The 20,582-nt window shown below is 50.5% G+C and overlaps 1 protein-coding gene across 1 annotated transcript; it reads right to left on the minus strand.

Moving 5' to 3' along the window:
* Positions 1-1,377: 1,377 nt before the first annotated feature.
* Positions 1,378-20,238, minus strand: lclat1 (lysocardiolipin acyltransferase 1). Its single transcript, XM_078398947.1, has 6 exons — positions 20,085-20,238; positions 13,497-13,662; positions 12,526-12,724; positions 7,004-7,150; positions 5,341-5,457; positions 1,378-3,308 (listed from the first exon to the last, which is right to left on the minus strand). The coding sequence occupies exons 2-6, from the start codon at positions 13,659-13,661 to the stop codon at positions 2,530-2,532; spliced, it is 1,407 nt and encodes a 468-aa protein (XP_078255073.1). The 5' UTR covers position 13,662; positions 20,085-20,238; the 3' UTR covers positions 1,378-2,529.
* Positions 20,239-20,582: the final 344 nt, after the last annotated feature.

The following is a 20,582-nucleotide window of genomic DNA, read 5'->3' on the forward strand; positions in this document are numbered from 1 at the left end:
GTACAGAACAAATCACAGCTGTCACCGATGTCTTCCACTGCCAACAATGGAGCATCGGAGGCTTCACCTTTCTTGAGTCATTGGTGCTGACTATGATTTGTTCCGAAACTTCATTTATTCCTTTTCTCCAGAGATGCTGCCTGACCCGCTGAGTTACTCCGCATTTTGTGTCTATCTTCAGTGTAAACCAGCATCTTCAGTTCCTTCCTACATATAATTTTTCCCTTGGTGAGTTTATCCAAGACAAAAGGTTTAACGTGAGTGGAAGTTTAGAGGGGATCTACAGGAAACCTTGCCCTCCAGAGGGAGGTTAGAATCTGAACTGCACTGCCTGAGGAGGTGGGGGAGGCAAAGACTCACAGCAGCTAAAAGGTATCTCAACAAGCGCTTAAATTGCTAAGGATGGCCAAACCCAATGCAAATGGGATTAGTGTGGACGGGTGCAATTGGGTAGCAGGGACATGGTGGGCCACAGGGCCTGTTTCCGTGTTAGAGAATGCAGTGCTATGGCCACAGAAATAGGACATGGCCTGCATTTACTGTCCATCCCTAAATGTCCCCGAGTAGAGGCAGTCACCTACAGGGTGACCCAGGAGTGCAAGTGCTGCGTTTCCCACTCCTCTGAAGGACATCAGTGAACCAGGCTGCTTTTACCAAACCTCACCCATCTGTCAGTCACCCCTCCGTCATCACGTGCCAGCTCTTGCCCCACACCTCTCTCCCCTCTGTTCAATCAGTCTGAAGAGCGGTCCCAACCAGAAATGTCTTCTTTGCTTCCTCCACAGATGCTGCCTGGCCCGCTGAGTTCCTCCATCATTTTGTTTTCTGCTCAAGATTCCAGCATCTGCAGTCTTGTGCCTTGCACCCTTCCAAAGACTGGTTTCAATTCCAGAGTAATCTCATTCCCTGAGTTTTAATTCTGTAGATGCCAGGGTGGCGTACAAATAACTAGCTAGAAATCGATGTTCCAGCCTGCTGGTTTCATCACCTTGCGCCACACCCATACATGACAAAGAATCCAGTGGCTTCTGCTGAGGCCGTTCCAATCCCAACTCAAGTCTAGATCCAAGCCAACACTAAACGCCAGAGGTGTGCAATGAGGCAAAGAGAAGCAGGACATTTGTGACACATCCACAGATGAATCTGTACCAATGACAGGATCACACTATGCAGGGGAGAGTGAGGGCAGCCGCTGGCACCTGAGCCATTCCACAGCACCTCCTAGACAGATCGAGGAAAGCCCTGCGGGCTGGGAGAGAGAATCTGCCCCAGCTCGCCACCTGCCCCGTCCCTCTGTCAGGGGCAGGGGCTGGATCCCAGGTCCCGGAGGGGGAAAGGTCGGTGCGTGACCTTGTTGCGGTGAGACTGAGCCGACAGGCCGGAGAAGAAGGTATTTATTGGTGTCAGTGCTTGTCATAAAAAGTATACAATCCGTGTATAAAGTGAAGCCAGCGGGGGGGCTCTCACGTCAGCAGAGCTCCAGAGAGACCGATCACAAGCAAACGGAGATTCTCCCCCCATAACACATCAGGAAGCCAGCCATCCACCCTGCCCACCCAGAGCAGCAGCAACTGGCACTGAGGCACCCCCTCTCCACATAACCTGCGCACTCAGGTTACACACAACCCAGTGTCTCAGACCCCTGTGAGTCCCAACCAGGCACCAGAGCTGACCGACAGAGGAAAGGGCGGCGAGGGTCTCACAGATCACAAACACATTGGAACACGTACAAACCCAGACACAGGACAAACCAGTGGGAACATATCTGTTTTACACAGTACATACCCCCACACACTGACCCTCACTGGGGGATGTGTCCCAAGCACACACACACTGACCCTCACTGGGGACAGGCATAGAACTGTTATTCCACTGATGCTTGACAGAGATTTGCTGAATCCCAGTCCCAGAGCAGGTGAGGTGCCGAAGTGAAGGTGCTATCTGGGTTTGCAGCTTCCACAGCGCTCAGCACCCGAGCCTTTGCTTTGAGAGTCCTGGCTGGTAGAGTTGTTGTTGGATCAGGAGACAGCACCCGGTGACTGGCCATGTAGTGCAGCACCTGCCTCTCTCTCTCTGATACACCCCGAACAGTCCCAGCTCCAACACCGGCAACGTTCAGCTTCCAGACAGCAACTGTGCAGCGACAGACTTCTGCTGACAGCTTCCCCACTCTGTTTCTCTCTCCAGGGGCACCGCCTGACCTGCCGATTTTATTTCAGAGTTCTGGCATCTGCAGCTTTGGAGGACGGATCGATGGGCGAAGCCCCGCGATCGGCTGGATGGATGGTGGGTCTGGGAATGGACCGATCACGTTGAGAAGCCCCGGGATTGGATGGACCGGTTTGAGGGGGGGGGCCAGGACTCCTTTCCGAATCTGTGGCCGGAGTCCTGGGGTTGGGCGGACGGATGATGGGGGGGAGGGGGTAGCCCAGCGGTTGGCAGGACCAGTGGCTGTAGCCCAGGGATTGGCCGGTCGGTGGGAAGTCCTGGGAGTGGGCAGGCGGATGGACGTGGCCAGTGGGTGCTCGGTCAGTGTTTCTTGGAGCGTCTCTTGTGCAGCGCTACCTCCATCACCTCGATGCCCCCGAGCAGCCGCTCCTGCAGGATGAAGAAGACGGCCATGGTGGAGAAGTACCAGCGCGCCAGCGTGTAGGACCACAGTAGCATGAAGCTGCCCACTATAAACCCTGTCCAGTACAGCATGGAGAACAGCTTGATGAGGAAGACTCTGCCCCTGGACTTGCATGGAGGCACCAGGCGCCGTGGCGGCTGCCTGTGTCCCCTGCCCCGTCCCCGGTCCACCACCTGCCATGCCTGGTCTTGGCTCTCACTCATTAGTCTCATCCGCTCCCGACGCCGAAACCTCCCCCAGCTCGGAGCCCACCTCCGCCGGTGGCTCTGGCCCCGATCCCAGTTCCGGTCCGAGACTGCCACTGGTCCCAGGCCCTGACTCCGGTCCCGCTCCTGATCCAAACCCTGGTTTTGTTCCTGATCTGGACTCTGATCCTGATTCGTGCTCTGTTCTGGAATCTGTTCCGGGGGTTGCTGCGGACTCTGTTCCTGGTCCAGGCCCCGGAAGGAGCGGTCTCCCTGGTAGAAGCGGTGCAGCAGCTGCTCCTTGTCCTGCCAGCGCAGTTGGCACCACGCCTGCAGCCCCTCCAGGGTGACGGGGAGGTTGGCAGCCGAGTATCGCCTGATGTGGAAGTGAATCTCCTTGGGAAAGTTGCCGCTGAACAGGTCCTTCTCAGATTGCGGGATGTTGTAGGGATAGGCCACTGTCACATCGTGGATCGCATCCAAGTTGGAGCCTGGGGCAGAGTAAGCAAGGGTTACTAGGGCACCTGAAAGCTGTGCCTAGTCTTTGACATTTCCACCCTGGGAAAAGGTTCTGACTGTCTACCATATCTAGACTTCTCATAATTTGATATACTTATATTATGGGAGAATATTATTTTATGCATGATATTATTTGCTAGTATTTTATACATTAGACATTGTTACGGCATTATTTTATACATTGTTGTTTAAGGTTTGTAACTGCTTAGGCATTAGGCGCCTGTCTGTAACTAATTAAGGCGCTCTAGACATTCCGTACCCTTGACACGTCTCTGTAACATAACACTCCTTTGTATAACACTCCTTTGCTTTAGCCTTGATGATAAGGGTAGCAGAATCCAAAAGGATGCGGACATTCATCAATGAGTAGGATTTAATGGTGGCAAGAGAAGAGATAAGGAAAAACATAGGCCTTGGGGGGGGGGGATGGATGGATGTGAGGGATGAACTAGCAGGAAATAAGGGAGGCGAAATATGAAGGGATGTGAGCATTGAGATAAGGATATATTACTAAATGGGATTTAATGGTGGCGGGACAAACAGGTACTACAAAGCAATGAAGGACTGAAGAAAGGGAGTGTGGGAGAAAGGGAGTGTGGGTATGAGGTAATGCAAAGGAGATAAGGTTTAGAATAACCCTATAAAAATAGGCTGCCCGGTGTACTAAGTGGGCAGTCAGATGGTTGACATCCTGATTGTTCCAGCCGTTGTTTGCAAATAAAGGCTTTTAACTTCTTGAAGAATTCTCCGTGTCATCTGCTTCATTTCGAACACCGGTAACCACGACAAAATCAGGTCTTCCCACAACCTCTGACACTCCAGAGAAAATAACCTCTCCTAACTATATCCTAATTATAGTTTATACAATACAATACAATACAATATATCTTTATTGTCATTGTACCCAGAGGTACAACGAGATTGGGAATGCGCCTCCCATACGATAATTAATACCATCTAATCCAGGTAGCATTCTACTCTCCAAAGCCTCCACATTCTTCCTATAATGGGGCGACCAGAAATGTACACAAAACTCCAAACGTGTCCAAATCAAATTTGCAACACCTCATTCAGGTGTACGGACTTTAGAAAGGCATTTGACAAGGTCCTGCGTGGTTAGATTAGTCTGGAAATTTAGATTAGCATGGAAGCCAAGGTGAGCTAGCCAATTGGATTAAAATTTGGTTTTGAGGAAAGAGTTGTTTTCTGACTGGAGGGGCTGTGACCAGAGATGTGGCTCGTGGTCGATGTTGGGCTCCACTGTTATTTCTTATCTACATTAACAATTTGGATGACAACGTAGTTAGCATTTTTGGTAAATTTGCAGTCGACACCAAAACTGGTGGTATCATGGACAGACAAGAAGAATATCTAAGTTTACAACAGGATTTTGATCAATTGGGAAGATGGGCAAGAAATGGCAAATGGAATTTGACCAGTGTGAGGTGGTACAAAGGTTGGGACATCATGATACAGATGTACGTACTGTGTGCATTTCTGGTCTCCCAGCTATAGGAAGGATGGCATTAAGTTGGAAAAGGTGCAGAAGAGATTCACCAGTCTGAAGAAGGGTCTCGACCTGAAACGTCAACCATTTTCTCCAGAGATGCTGCCTGTCCTGCTGAGTTACTCCAGTATTTTGTGTCTATCACCAGGGTGGTGTCTGGGCTTGCAGGCTTGAGTTATAGGGAAAGATTGGATAGGCTGAAAACTATCACATTGGAGCATAGGAGGCTGAGGGATGACCTTAGAGGTGAACGTGCCCATGAGGGGCATGGATAAAGTGAATGCTCACAGTGCTTTCTCCGAGGTTAGAGGATTCTAGAACGAGAGAACAGAGCATGGGAGTGGGCTTGCGGGGGGAGGAGGGGGAGTGAGGGGGGGAGGGAAGAGGACTGATGTGGGAAAGGTCGGGGGGGGGATGGAGCCAGCTGTGGCAGGGAGAAGGAGCGGCGGAGGGAGGGGTAACAGGTGGAGGTGAGGGATTGCAGGAGGTCACCTCACCTTTGCGCAGCAGGTCGACGATGAAGGCGAAGCCTGTAGTACGGGGATGGAGGACGTACTCGTACTTGGGAAGGGCTCGGGACTCAGCAAACTCATCACTCTTCACTCGGGTGGAAGCTGCAGGGAGAAGCAACAGCATGTTGAGCCGAGGGAGACCAACCCACCTACCCCAAACCCCGCTCCCCTAACCCCACCCCCCCTAAACCCCACCTACCCTCAACCCCTCACGCCCAACCCCACCTACCCTCACCCCTGCTCACCCACCCCCAACTCCACCCACCTTCACACCTACCCTCACCCTCCCCCTAAACCGCACCTACCCCCAACCCCACACCCACCTCTACCCCCAACCTCATTCCCACCCCCTGAAACCCCAACTACCCTCACCCACCCCCCTAACCTCACCCACCTCCACCCCCCTAACTCCACACCACCCAACCCCACACACACTCACGCCCACCCCCATCTACCCTCACACCCACCCCCCTAACCCCACCCACCTCCAACCCCCTAAACCCCACCTACCCCCACCCCCATTCATGCACATAACCCTCCCCTCTCCCCGGATCCCTCTCCTGGACTATTTTCCATTCTCCACATCTCCTGTGCTACCTGTAACCACCCCACCCTGTGTATGGAATGATTAGGCCGTTTCTAGGTGACGGGAGACTAGGTGATGTTGTGGAAAGTGAGGAGGGTTGTCAACGTCACAGTAGGATCAATATCAGGAGCATTAAGCAGTGTGCTGCTGGGTGGAATCATCCTGACCAGTGCAAGGTGGTTAATTCTGGGAAATAGAGGCAGGGCATACACCGTAAATGTGGGACATGAAGGGATGTTGATGGATAGAGGGACCCTGGGGCCCAAGTCACAGCTCCCTGAAAGCAGCAGCTCAGGGGAATAGGGTGGTGAAGGAGGCATACAACATGCCTGCCTGCACAGGTTGGAACATAGAGTATAAGCACTGCAATGTTATAAAGCACTGGCCTGGAGTACACAGTGCATTTATTGTCAAATTACACAAGGGATGTGATCACGGTGGAGAGAGTATGGAGGAGACAGTAATGGTGAGAGATTGTAGGCGTTGGACTTGTTTACCTTGACAGACCTATACAAAGTTATATGGGGCACAAACAGTCGGCTCTGTCACTCCCAATCTCCTAATCACTCCAACTCTCCCCATCTCTCACCTACTCCACCCCTGACTCCACTTCCCGCCTTCCTCCCTCTCAGCCCGTCCCACACCCTCTCACCACCCGTACTTAACTCTTTCCCTCAAATCCTTCCTCCATTTCAACTTTCACCTTAGCCTTCTTTTTTTTCCTTCCAATTTCCTCGCAGGCTGGTGGGAGGGAGTGCAGGCACAGGGGATGGTGAGAGGGGAGGGAGCCATGGGCAGGGGAGCCCCATGCAGGGAGGGGGGGGAGGAGGAGAGGGGAGGGAGCCCCCGGGGAAGGAGAGGGGGGATGGGCAGGGGAGCCCCGTGCAGGGAGAGGGGGAGGAGGAGAGGGGAGGGAGCCCCGGGGAAGGAGAGGGGGGGATGGGCAGGGGAGCCCCGTGCAGGGAGAGGGGGAGGAGGAGAGGGGAGGGAGCCCCGGGGAAGGAGAGGGGGATGGGCAGGGGAGCCCCGGGCAGGGGGACCTCGGCCGGCCGGTACACTCACTTGTCAGATCGGTACCCTCGGGGAACATGAGCAGCTGCAGGGGCTGCCGACCGTCACTGAAGTAGTCCAGCATGGCCTTCAGGTGGTCCTGGTCCCTTTCCCACTGCCGCTCGATGAAGATGAACGCTGCCACTTGCATGGCCCAGCCTGGGGGGAGACAGGGAGGCACAGTGAGCCCAGTGATCCCAGTTGTTTGTACCCGACCCACGCCTTTTTTTCTGACCACAGCCTCAATATCCCTTGTTATCCAGGGCTCCCTTGCCCATCACTCTGACATTAAGGTGAATACTGTGGCCTTTTGCCATCACACCTTGCCAAGCCTTCTCTTGCCAGACAGCCTTTTGCCCACAAACGACTTAATCCACTCAATGTTTGCAAGCTTCTGTCGAGCACCAGCAACATTCACCGTGCCCCAATTCAGAACTTTTAACTCATGGTGCAGTTCTGTCCTATTGCATGACTATTTAAAAAATAACAGAACCATAGTCACTGACCCCAAAGTGCTACCCTACTAACATCTCCATCGTCCAGATCAAACTTTACCCTCCCTCTTGTAGGGAACGCACAAATGCCACCACTTCTAAGCCTTTAACACTACCAGGCCTGGCCCATGTTAGGATAGATAAAACCCCCTACAATGAAAACCCTATTATCCTTGCAACTCTCCACAATCTCACGGTATATTTGTTCCTCTAATTTGTGAGCCTATAGCACAAAGTCAACAATCTTATTTCTCAGCTCCACCCATCAAGCCTCACCAGAAAACCCTTCAGTAATTTAATTTCGCACTACTGTTGTGATGTTCTCTTTAAAACAAAAATGCAACTGCCCCTCCTCTCTTTCCTCCACATCCATGGAACCTGGGCCCTGGAACATTAAGCTGCCAGTCCGTGTTGTTTGCTGCATATTGTTTGCGGCACGGTAGCGCAGCGGTAGAGTTGCTGCTTTACAGCGAATGCAGCGCCGGAGACACAGGTTCGATCCTGACTACGGGTGCTGCACTGTAAGGAGTTTGTACGTTCTCCCCGTGACCTGCGTGGGTTTTCTCCGAGATCTTCGGTTTCCTCCCACACTCCAAAGACGTACAGGTATGTAGGTTAATTGGCTGGGTAAATGTAAAAATTGTCCCTAGTGGGTGTAGGATAGTGTTAATGTACGGGGATCGCTGGACGGCACGGACTTGGAGGGCCGAAAAGGCCTGTTTCCGGCTGTAGATATATGATATGATATACCTAGCCAGTATTAGATGACCCAAATTGCATTACCTCACCCTTATTGGGATTAAATTCCATCTGCCACCGCTCCGCCCAACTTTCCATTTGACCTATGTTCCTCTGTATCCTCGGACAGCCTTTAATGCTATCTGCAACTCCACAGATTTTTGTGCTGTCAGCAAACTTACTTATCAGACCATAGACGTTCTCATCCAATTTATTAAAAATGACAGGCGTGCCAAGAACAATCACTGGGGCACACCTCTGTTTGCAAAGACAAGCACCCTTCCTCCACCACCCTCTCCTATCACCTGGCCAATTTTGGATCCAGTTTGCCAAAAAGCCTTGGATCCCACATGTCCCAATTTTCTGCACCAGTCCGCCTTGCGGGTCCTTATCAGAAGCCTTGCTGAGGTCCATGTGACCTCCTAAAAAACCCCTCTGATTTCTGGAGCAGGATTTCCCATGCACTAACCCATGCTGACTTCCTCTAATCAGTTGCTGCCTTTCCAAGTTCCCTTGATGTGTGAGATAGAACAGTGTAGAGGGAGCTTCACTCTGTGGCTAATGCTGGGAGTGTGTGATGGGACAGTGTAAGGGAGCTCCACTCTATCTTACCCGTGCATTGGAGTGTGCGACAGGACAACAAAGATGTTTCACTGTGTGTGACTCGTGCTGAGTGTGTAACACAACAGTGTAGGAGGATCGTCACTCTGTGTATAATACTGGGAGTGTGTGACAGGATAGTGTAGAACGACCTTCACTCTGTGTTGAACTCTGGACACTGTAGAGCGATCTCACTGTGTCTGAGCCCAGGAGTTTGTCACAGGACAGAGCAGAGGAAGTCTCAAACTCGGTCCAACCCTGGGAGGGTTTGATGGCACAGTGTAGAGGGAGCTTCACTCTGTACGACCCTTGGAAACAAGTATACCTTTATAGACACTGTCGGGGGGTCGTGGGTACATGGAAAGGAAAGATTTAGAGGGTTCTGGGCCAAACACAGGTACATGGGACTAGCTTAGATGGAGCATCTTGTTTGCAATATACGAGTTGGGCCGAAGGGCCTATTTCTCTGTGAATGATAATTCAGGGAAAGCAGCAGCAGCAGCACAACACTAGGTACGAGCATGGCAGGAAAGGGTGTAGTCAGAGAGATTGTTATAGGGAACTCATTGGTTAGGCGGACAGACAGGAGATCCTGTGGCTATAAACAGGACACCAGGATAGTGCGTTGCCTCCCTGATGCTAGGGGGCAGGATGTCTTGGAACAGCTGCAGAACATTCTCAAGGGGGAGGGTGGACAGCCAGAAGATGTGTACAATGGCACAAATGGCATAGGTTGGAAAAGGGATGAGGTTCTGTAGAATGAATATAGGGAATTCGGCAAAAGGTTAAAAAGTAAAACCTCAAGGGTAGTAATCATTGAATTACTCTCAGCACCATGTGCTAGTGAAGGTAGGATTAAGAGGACAGAACGCGTGGCTGAGGCGTAGTTGCTGGGAGCAGGGGTTAAGATTTTTGGACATTGGGATCTCTTCTGGGGGCAGAGGTGACCTGTACAAGAGGGCTGGGCTGCACCCGGACTGGAGGGGGACCAATATCTTGGCAGACAGGTTTGCTCGTGCTACTAGGGTGGGTTTAAACTAGATTGGCAGGGAGACTGGAAACAATGCAGTAGTGAGGCAGGTGGGCTGGAAGTCGACAGAAGCCAATGACAGCAATGGACAGGCAGGAGGCCGCCTGGACCCTGGCACCAGGCTAGCGCTCAAGGGCCTGAGCTGTAGAGAAAGGGTGGCCAGGCTAAGACATTATTCCTTGGAGCACAGAAGGCCGAGGAGCAATTTATATAGGTGTATGAAATCATGAGGGGAATCAGGTGAATGCACATTGTCTTTTTGTTCCCCAGGGTTGGGGAATGAACTAGAGGCATAAATTTAAGATGAGAGGTGAAATATTTAATTTTTCAAACAGAGGGTTGTGGGTCTGTAGAACAAGCTGCCAGAGGGAGTGGTTGAGTCATTTATTGGATTTCTTTCATTCTGCCTTGTTAAATTTGTATCGAATTTGCTCTTAAATAAATGGGTTGCCACATAGACCAGGGCTTTTAACTGTTGATGAGCTGATTTATTATGTTTATCATGTTGTGGATCAGCTCAACAGCCAGTTCCATGCCTGTCTACTTGACCTTCGTGGTGGACACTAAACAAATAATGATTTCATATTTCTGTCTCCTCGTCATATGTCATCCGTAGACTTTAGTCGAATAGGTGATGAAATGTACAATTTGGAACATCGAGTACAAGAATTAGAAAGTCATGTTGTAGCTTTATAAAAATGTTGGTTGAGCCGCCTCTGGAGGGTTGGGCGCAGTTCCGGCTGCCCATTACAGGAAGGATGTGGAGGCTTTGGAGAGGGTGCAGGAGTGGTTAACCAGAACGCTGCTTGGATTAGGTGGTATTAGCTAGAGGGACGGGTGAAACAGATTTGGATTATATCCACTGGAGCATCAGCAACTGAGGGGAGACCTAACAGAGGTTTATACAATTACTAGACGACCCGTTGGGTCCCCGTTGTGGGCCCGGGGGCGGGCGAGGGGGGAGAGAAAAGGGGAGAGGGAGCCTCTTACCCCGGCCCCGGGCAGACATCGCGATGGCCAGCAGCAGGAGAGCGGCCGCCAGGGCCGATAACCCTCCCCCAACTGCGCAGTTGCGGCTGCCTGGCCTGGCAAGTGGGAGTGCACTGCACAGGTATGGCTGCGGGGGGGGGGATGGGGGAGGAAAGGGGAGAGGGAGCCACTCACCCCGGCTTCGGCCAGCCAGCAGCAGGAGAGCAGACACAAGGCGCTGCCCCATGTTCATTCTGCCGGCGGCCATCTTGTTTGAGCTTCTCTCTTCCGCCATGCTGCACCACGGGAGCAATGTCTGGCGCGGGGCACGGCGTGATGGGCGCCGGTCCTCCCGGCGCTGCTGCGCAGACGTGCCGCTGCCAAGCCCGGCAACCCTCCCCCAACTGCGCACGCGCGGATAACTGTTGGGTTCCCATTGTGAAGCAGGGTGAACACGGAAGTATTAGATCAATGGGTCCCAACTGCGCAGGCGCAGGCGCGGCTGACAGGCCCATTCACACTATGAAGTTTATAAAGTGAATAACTTTTAAACTAGCGCAATAATTTGAACAAAATTTGATACTGCACACCGCAGGCGAATGGTGAGTAAAGTGGGCCTAAAATTGTTGCGCTATCGCGTACTGTTTTGGCTGTATTTCGGGAACATACATAGGTCCATACAAGATGAGACTTTTAGTAAAATATATAGATGAGAGGCATAGAAAGACAATCAGAACCATCCCAGGATGGAAAGGTTAAAAACTAAAGGGTTTTAAGGTGGGAAGGGGAAAGTTTATAGGAAATATGCAGGATAAGTTTTCTCTTTACACAGAAAGTGGTGGATTCATGGAGTGGGGGTAGAAGCAGACACAGTGGTGGTGTTTAGGAAGCTTTAGATAGGCTCATGGATATGCAGAGAATGGTGGAATATGGATCACGAGCAGGCAGAGGAAATTAGTTTAGCTTGGCATCATGGTCTGCAAGAACATTGTGGAACATTGTGCTCCTGTGCTGCACTGTTTTATGTTCTCCAAGGATGACTGTAAACATACAATTGCCCACCCATATCAGACCAGCCCAGTATTGATCCAAGACTTGTGATGTCCTCACTGCTGTATGAGACTGTGCCCCAGACCCAAGGCCTCTTGGCCAGGGGAAACATCCTCCCCACACCAGTCCTGCCAGACGTGTGTAAGTGTCAATGAACAATCCTCTAGTTTTACTAAACTCTAGAGAAGATAATAACAGCCTCCACTCTTACAGCAACCCCTCCACCTTGGAGACCGTATGGTGAATCTTCACTGCATTCACTCTGTGCCACTTCTTTTCCACCACACACCTGTGCTTCAGTCCGACCGGGCCCACTCACGCAACCCTTTTACCGAAGCATCGATGACTGCATTGGTGCTGCCTCTTGCACCCGTGCAGATCTCCAGTTTCATTACATTTGTGGCCAATTTCCACTGTGCCTTCAAACAAATTTTCCATACCTCCACACTTGACCTTTTTGGACCAATCTACATTTCCCAGTTATATTGTCACAGATGGAAACAGGACCTTTCTCTTCACCCTGTCTTGGCCTCTCATTTACACCACTGAGCCAACTCTGTACACGGCCTCCTTGGAGCCAAGCATCCACCTGCCCAACTCTATCCCATCCACTCCTTGCTCACACTCCCAACGTGACAATGCCGGGCACTAACCAAAGCCCGGGATGGTTTTGAGTGACGACTTGAGGCAGATCTTTTCCATGCGGAGGTAGCTGTATCGGAGCAGGCAGTTCCACAGGTACATCCAGTCCAGGCGAGTGCGGTGGTTCATGATGATCACGCTGCTTTCGCCAGGGACGAAGCCATCGCCCGTGATCACCACTCGCACACCCAACACCATCTCCAGCAGGGCCTGTCAACAGAGCAGGGCTCAGCGGCATACAGACAGGTGCCAAGACCACTACAAGCCCACCCCACCCGTGCACCCATCCCCCCCCCACATTTGCATCCATCCCCTATGCCCATGCACCCACCCCCCCACCCATGCACTCACCCCCCCATCCCCACCCGTGCACCCAACCCCCACCCATCCCTCCACGTGCACCCAACCCCCCCACCCATGTACTCACTCCCACCCGTGCACCCATCCTTCCACCCATGCATCCACCCCCCCCCACCCCACATGTGCACCCATCGCCCCCCCACCCGTACACCCACCCCCACCCCACCCGTACACCCATCGCCCCCCACCCATACGCTGAGAGGGGAACAGACAGGGCAGGGGAGCTGGACGGACGGTGGGGTGTAGGAGGGAGCCGACTGGAAAGGGGGAGGCAGGTGCGGGAGAGGGGACGGGAGGTTATCAATGAGTGCGGAGAGGGCAGGAGGTAAATCACTGACATGCAGAAAGTGTAAGTGGGCAGCGTTGGGCAGGGATGCACAGCTGCCGGCAGGTCCAGGGGGTGTTGGGCAGGGATGCACAGCTGCCAGCAGGTCAAGACCAGGACTGCTGTAGGTTCACTGTTGGAGGGGGGCTCCTTCCTTTCTCGGTACCTGCTCCCTCCACAGGGACGGTGCTGGGGCTCGAGCAGGGGAACAACGGCTCAATGGCCACAGAGGGGATGGTCTGGGGTTCAGCTTTTTCATCCAACACAGAGGCAGGACCAGCACGGACAGTCACTCACCACAGGGAAGGTGAACCACACGGCCACAACACGGTCAGTAATCCAGCGATACCATGGCACGGACACCAGCATGATGGGCAGCAGCGGGCCCAGCATGAAGACGCTGCCAAATAGGCTGCTGAGGAACAGCAGCAGCAGAATCACAGTTCCCTTCAGAGACACCATCCTGGGCAAGAACAAGACCACAGGTCAGCTACACGCAAAATACAGGTACAGGACCAATAGGGACGGGTCTGTCACTGTGCAACACTGGGGTACAGTACTGGTGGGGACGGGTCTGTCGTCGTACACACCGGGACAGTACTGGTGAGGACGGGTCTGTCGCTGTACAACACTGGGGTACAGTACTGGTGGGGACGGGTCGGTTGCTCTATAACACTGCGGTACAGTACTGGTGGGGACAGGTCTGTCTGTGCAATGCCACGACAGTACTGGTGGGGACGGGTCTGTCGCTGTACAACACTGGGACAGTACTGGTGGGACGGGGTCTGTCCCTGTACAACACTGGGGTACAGTACTGGTGGGGACGGATCTGTCGTCGTACAACACCGGGACAGTACTGGTGAGGACGGGTCTGTCGCTGTGCAACACTGGTGGTAAACTACTGGTGAGGACGGGTCTGTCGCTGTACAGCACTGGGATATGGTATTGATTTGTTTCCCATTAGTTCCCTCCGGAGCTCCGGTTGTCTCTGCTTCCGCTCCAGTCCCTGACAGGGGACCTCAGACCCAAACCACTTTCTGCGTAAGCACATTTCCTCCTGGTTTTGGCGGTACATTTGCAAAACCCCATCACCCGTGTTTCCTCGCCTCACCTTTTGTTCCTGCTGCCCATCCCTCTCATTTCTCTACCATCTCCGCTTGTTTACTGAACACAATGTTCCATGTTTGCATTTACCATGTGAACGTCTGTCAGTTGCCATCCCTGCTCCCTCCCCAAGTACCTGACATGTGCAGCAGTGGTGGGTGGACAGCTCACCAGCTGCCTCTCCGGCCACCCCCACACTTAGACACTCACTGCCCTGCCAGGCACGTGAAGTGGATGTTGTTGTGTTCTCAGTGTGAGTGCAGGTGCCACAGTGGGTGGGCAGCTGGCTCACGGAGCACAGAGGGATCGCTGCGGACTCCCAGGAATTCAGCTGCAATTAAACAGCTCCCCACACCGAGTATGAATGATGAACCAGGTACATCAGCCACTCCATGGAAGGAAACCAGAGACACCAACAGAAAACGTTGGAAAAATGTAGGTCACGTTGCATCTGTTAATAAGTTCATAAGTACTCAGAGGAGAATTAGGCCATTTGGCCCATCAAGTCAACTACACCATTCAATCATGACCAATCTATCTTTCCCTCTCAACCCCATACTCCTGCCTTCGCCCCATAATCTCAAACACCTGTCAACCTCCACTAATTGGCTGGGTAAATGTAAAAATTGTCCCTTGTGGGTGTAGGATAGTGTTAATGTACGGGGATCACTGGGCGGCACGGACTTGGAGGGCCGAAAAGGCCTGTTTCCGGCTGTATATATATGATGATGATGATGATCCATTGACTTGGCCTCCACACCAATCTGTGGCAATGAATTCCACAGATTCATCACCCTCGGACCAAAGAGAGTGGAGAGAAATGATTAATGCTTCAGGTCTCTGTCCTTTTGTCATAACTGGTGAAGAGATAGTGCTAGTGACATTGTGGATCTGACATCCACCATCATAGAAACATAGAAAATAGGTGCAGGAGTAGGCCATTTGGCCCTTCGAGCCAGCACCACCATTCAATATGATCATGGCTGATCATCCAAAATCAGTAGCCCGTTCTGGCTTTTTCCCCATATCCCTAGATTCCCTTAGCCCCAAGTGCTAAATCTAACTCTCTTGAAAACATCCAGTGAATTGGCCCCCACTGCCTTCTGTGGCAGAGAATTCCACAGATTCACAATTTTCTGGGTGAAAATGTTTTTCCTCATCTCAGTCCCAAATGGCCTATCCCTTATTCTTAAACTGTAACCCCTGGTTCTCGACTCTAACATCGGGAACATTTTTCCTGCATCTACCCTATCCAATCCTCTAAGAATTTTATATGTTTCTATAAGATCCCCTCATCTGTCTAAATTCCAGCGAATACAAGCCCAGTGGACCCATTCTTTCATCATACGTCTGTCCCGCCATCCCAGGAATTAAGTTGGTGAACCTACGCTGCACTCCCTCAGTAGCGATAATGTCCTTCCTCAAATTAGGAGACCAATATTGCACAATACTCCCAAGTGCGGTCTCACCAAGACCCTGTACAACTGCAGTAGGATCTCCTTGCTCCCAAATTCAAATCCTCTCGCAATGAAGGCCAACATGCTATTGGCTTTCTTCACTGCCCGCTGTACCTGCATGCAGGGCTTTGAGAGGCTGGTCATGGCACACTTTAACTCCAGCCTCCCAGACTGCCTTGATCCACTGCAGTTCACCTAATGTTGCAACAGGTCCACAGCAGATGCCATCTCCAAAGCCCTACACATATCCATGGAACATCTGGACTCCTACGTAAGAGTCATAGAGCATGGAAACAGGCCCTTTGACCCAACTTGCCCAAGCCCACCAAGATGTCCCATCTACACTAGTCCAACCTGTCATTGTTTGGTCCATATCCATGTGAACCCTTACCATCCATGTACTCGTCGAAATGTCTTTTAAATTGTAGTATCTACCTCAAAGTCTTCCTCTGGCAGCTGGTTCCATATACCCACCACCCTCTCTGCAAAAAAGTCGCCCCTCAGGTTCCTATTAAAGCTTTCCCCTCTCACTTTAAACCTTTGACCTCTGGGTTTTGATTACTCTGGCTAAAAGACTGTGTAACTACCCAGTCTATTCTCCTCAGAATTGAATACAACTTTGGAATGAAGGAGGACGAGGAGTAAAGTCCATGCCTGCCCAACATCTACCTATAGCTCAGGCTCTCCTGGCATAATCCTCATAAATCGTCTGTACATGCTTTCCCGTTTAACAATATCTTTCCTACAACAGGGTGACTAAAACTGAACACATTACTCCAAATTGGTCTCACCAATGTCTTGTATAACTGCAACCTGACCTCCCATCTTCTATACTCAATACTGTGATTGATGTAGACCAATGTGCCAAAAGCCTACTTGACCTTCCTATCTACCCGTGATGCCACTTTCAAGGAACTATGTATCTGCGCTCCTATATCCCTCTGCTCTACAATACTCCCCAGAGCTCTGTCATTCACTGTGACGGTCCTGGTCTGGTTTGGCTTCCCAAAATGCAAAACCTCACAATTATCTGCATTAAACCCCATTAACCATTCATCAGTCCACTTGCCTAACTGATCAAGATACCGCTGTAATTTTTGATAATCATCCTCGCTATCTACAATACCACCCACTTTATTGTCATCTGCAGACTTAGTAATCACGCCTTGTACATTCTCATTCAATTTGTTGAAATAAACCACAAACAGCAATGGGCCCAGCACCGATCCCTGAGGCATACCATTAGTTACAGGACTCCAGTCCAAAACACAACCTTCCACCATCATCCTATGCTTCCTTCCGTGAAGCCAATTTCTATCCAGTCGGCTAGGTTTCCCTGGAGCCCAGGCGATCTAACATTCTAGAGCAGCCTACCTTGCGGAACTGTATCAAATGATTTGTTGAAATCTATATATATGTCTGCAAATCTGCCCTTGTTAATCTTTTTGGTTACATCTTCTAAAAACACAATCAGATTTGTGAGACAAGATTCCCCCATGTACAAAACTGTGCTGCCTATCCCTAATCAGCCCTACCTATCCAAATGCATATATATCTTATCCCTCGGAATTCTACAACCTCAAATAAGCTCTGAACTACAATAGACTTATTATTATTATTATTGCACTACTATTGTTTGTTTTTTGTGTGTGTGTGTGTGTGTATATATATATATATACTGTATTTCTACACATATATATATATATATATGTGTGTGTGTACTTGTGAGTACGTGTATATATACACACTGAACATTTTTTTCTCTCCCTCGATTATCATATTGTTTACAGTGTACTATGTTTACATATACTGTTGTGCTGCAGTAAGTAAGAATTTCATTGTTCTATCTGGGACATATGACAATAAAACACTGTGGACTCCAGTAACTTGCCTACCACAGATGGTAGGCTCGCTGGTCAATGCTACCCAAGCTTTTCCTTGCAGTCCTTCTTAAATAGAGGCACATTAGCCACCCTCCAGTCTTCTGGCAACTCATCCATATCTAATTTATTTATTCATGTCATCACACAGCTGTTTGCCAATAGCGAACAAATTTCAGTGCCACGTCGTTGGCCTCTGCAAGATCCTTTACAGTGCATGTGTCGGGCACTGTAAAGTGCATCCGTATCTAATGACCATTCAGATAGCTCTGCCAGGGCACCTGCAATATCTTCTCCAGCTTCCCACAGTATCCTTGGATATATCTGATCATGCACAGGAGATTTATCTACCTGCATATGCCTTAGGACATTCAGCACCTCCTCAAGACACTTTAACTGTCCCAAGTTTCCCAGTCTTCGCATCTTTCTCCATGGTAAAAACAGAGGAGAAATACTCATTGAGGACCTTGTCCATCTCTTCCAGCTCCACACAGTGGCTACATTGGTTTCTAAGGGGCCCTTTTCTTTCTCTAAATACCTTCTTTCCCTTAATGTACATAAAATCTCTGGATTTCCCTCAATAATATCTGCCAGAGCTGTCTCCTGCCTCTTTTTGCCATCCTGATTTCCTTCTTAAATATGCTCCTCAGCTCCTGAAACTCCTCCAGGGATACACGTTCCCAGCTGCCTATACCTGTCCCATGCCTCCGTCTTTTTCCTGATCACAGCCTCAATGTCTCTCGTCATCCAAGCTTCCTTAAACCCCCTGCCTTGCCCTTCACACTAACGGGAACACGCATGTCCTGAACGTTTGTTATCACATTTTTACAAGCATCCCACTTTCCGGACATTTCGATGCCCATAAACAATCTACTCCAATCAACTTGAGCACATTCCTATCTAACACCATCAAAGTTGGCCTTGCCCCAACTCAGAATTTTAACTTGTGAGCCTGCCATGTATTTATCCACAGCTATCTTAACGCCAATAGAACTGTGTCGCTGGTCCCAAACGGCTCAACCACGAACACTTCAGTCACTGGCCCTTTCTAATTTCCTAAGAGCAAATCAGGTTTTGCCCTCTCCCATGTAGAGGCCTCTACATATTGCCTGAGGAAACTTTCCTGAACACATTTAACAAATTCCAACTCATCTAAGCCTTTTGTACTGTGACAGCTGCCTGCAGTTTCCTGACATTTATGCTCTTCTAATTCCCATTCCCCCATTGGGTACACTCTTAACAAGCTAATTTCTCAGCTCAATCCATATACCTTGTATATATTGACCATTGCTCCGTCTTCAACACCAGAATCCTCACAAAACTCATCAGCGATCACAATAAATTCCAGAGTTGTTGATGTAGCCCAGTCCATCACATAAACCAGCAACCTCTCCCGTCAACTCCTTTCATAGTTCACATTGCCTTGAGAAAGCAGCCAACATAATCAAAAGCATCCTGGTCATTCCCTCTTCTCCCCTCTTGTGTTGAACAGACGATACAAAAGCTCGAAAACATGTGCCACTAGATTCAAAAACAGCTTCAACCCTGCTATTGAATTGCCTTCTCATATGGTATAGGTGTAGACCTGATCTCCAACCTATCTCATTGCAGTCCTTGCACTTTATTACATTTACACTTTATCAGTAACTGTAACACTATAGTCTACACTCTTTGATATTTTTCTCTTTACACTACTTGTTGAATTTGTTTATTGAATGTTCGTATTTGTGTATCGTATGATTTGACCGGATAGCATGCCAAATTTTTTCATTATGTGGGTGTATGTGACAATAATAAACCAATACCAAAATAAGTTGTAGAAACAAAGAACTGCAGATGCTGGTTTATATCAAAGATAGACAAAAAGTGCTGGAGTGACTCTGCGGGTCATGCAGCATCTCGAGAGATAAAGGATGGGTGAGGTTTTGGGTCGGGACCTTTCGCCAGCACTGTGAGAAGTTACTCCTCCCGATCTGTCTGTACCTGCACTTTGCCTGTATTTGGCCATTATCCCTCTAAACCTTTTCTGTCCAAGTACTGGTCCAAATATATTTTCAATGTTGTACCTACTTCTATAGCGCCGTGCCATTAATGTATATTTTCCTGTTACATTTGACTTCATCTGTTAGTTATACCTTCCCCTCACTCCTTTTGTCATTCACCAGCATAACGCACCATCTTCCAGACATTACTCCCCCCTCAGCCTTTCCTGCACTTTCCCGACCCCTCGCACAACTTTATGTTTGCAATCTACTCCCCTCAACTGTCCTCAATAACATTTCATTTCGCACTTTCCACAGTTCTGATCACACATCTGAGCTGAAACAACATCACTCCTCTCTTCACGGACACTGCCTGTCCTCAGTGTTTCAGCGTTATCTGTCAAAGTAAAAATTGGTCATAATGGGAACCAAAGTTGGATTTCCAAGGGTGGATCATCTCACCTGCCACTCTGGTCCTCGGGTCTTCCGTTTCCTTCAATCCACCCGACAGCGGGACCCACTTCTGCTTCTCTCTCTCAAGCCCCAAGAACACCTCAGCCAGTTGCGATTCTGGGATATCAGTCCAGCTCCTCCCGCCCACCGTGTGTCTCACTGGCTTCACCCTCCCTCCCTCCCCCCCACCGTGTGTCTCACTGGCTTCACCCTCCCACCGTGTGTCTCACTGGCTTCACCCTCCCTCCCTCCCCCCCACCGTGTGTCTCACTGGCTTCACCCTCCCTCCCTCCCTCCCGCCCACCGTGTGTCTCACTGGCTTCACCCTCCCACCGTGTGTCTCACTGGCTTCACCCTCCCACCGTGTGTCTCACTGGCTTCACCCTCCCACCGTGTGTCTCACTGGCTTCACCCTCCCTCCCTCCCGCCCACCGTGTGTCTCACTGGCTTCACCCTCCCTCCCCCCCACCGTGTGTCTCACTGGCTTCACCCTCCCCCACTCCAGAT

Source organism: Rhinoraja longicauda, chromosome 5 (genome assembly GCF_053455715.1).
Source record: "Rhinoraja longicauda isolate Sanriku21f chromosome 5, sRhiLon1.1, whole genome shotgun sequence".
In the NCBI taxonomy this organism is placed as follows: domain Eukaryota; kingdom Metazoa; phylum Chordata; class Chondrichthyes; order Rajiformes; family Arhynchobatidae; genus Rhinoraja; species Rhinoraja longicauda.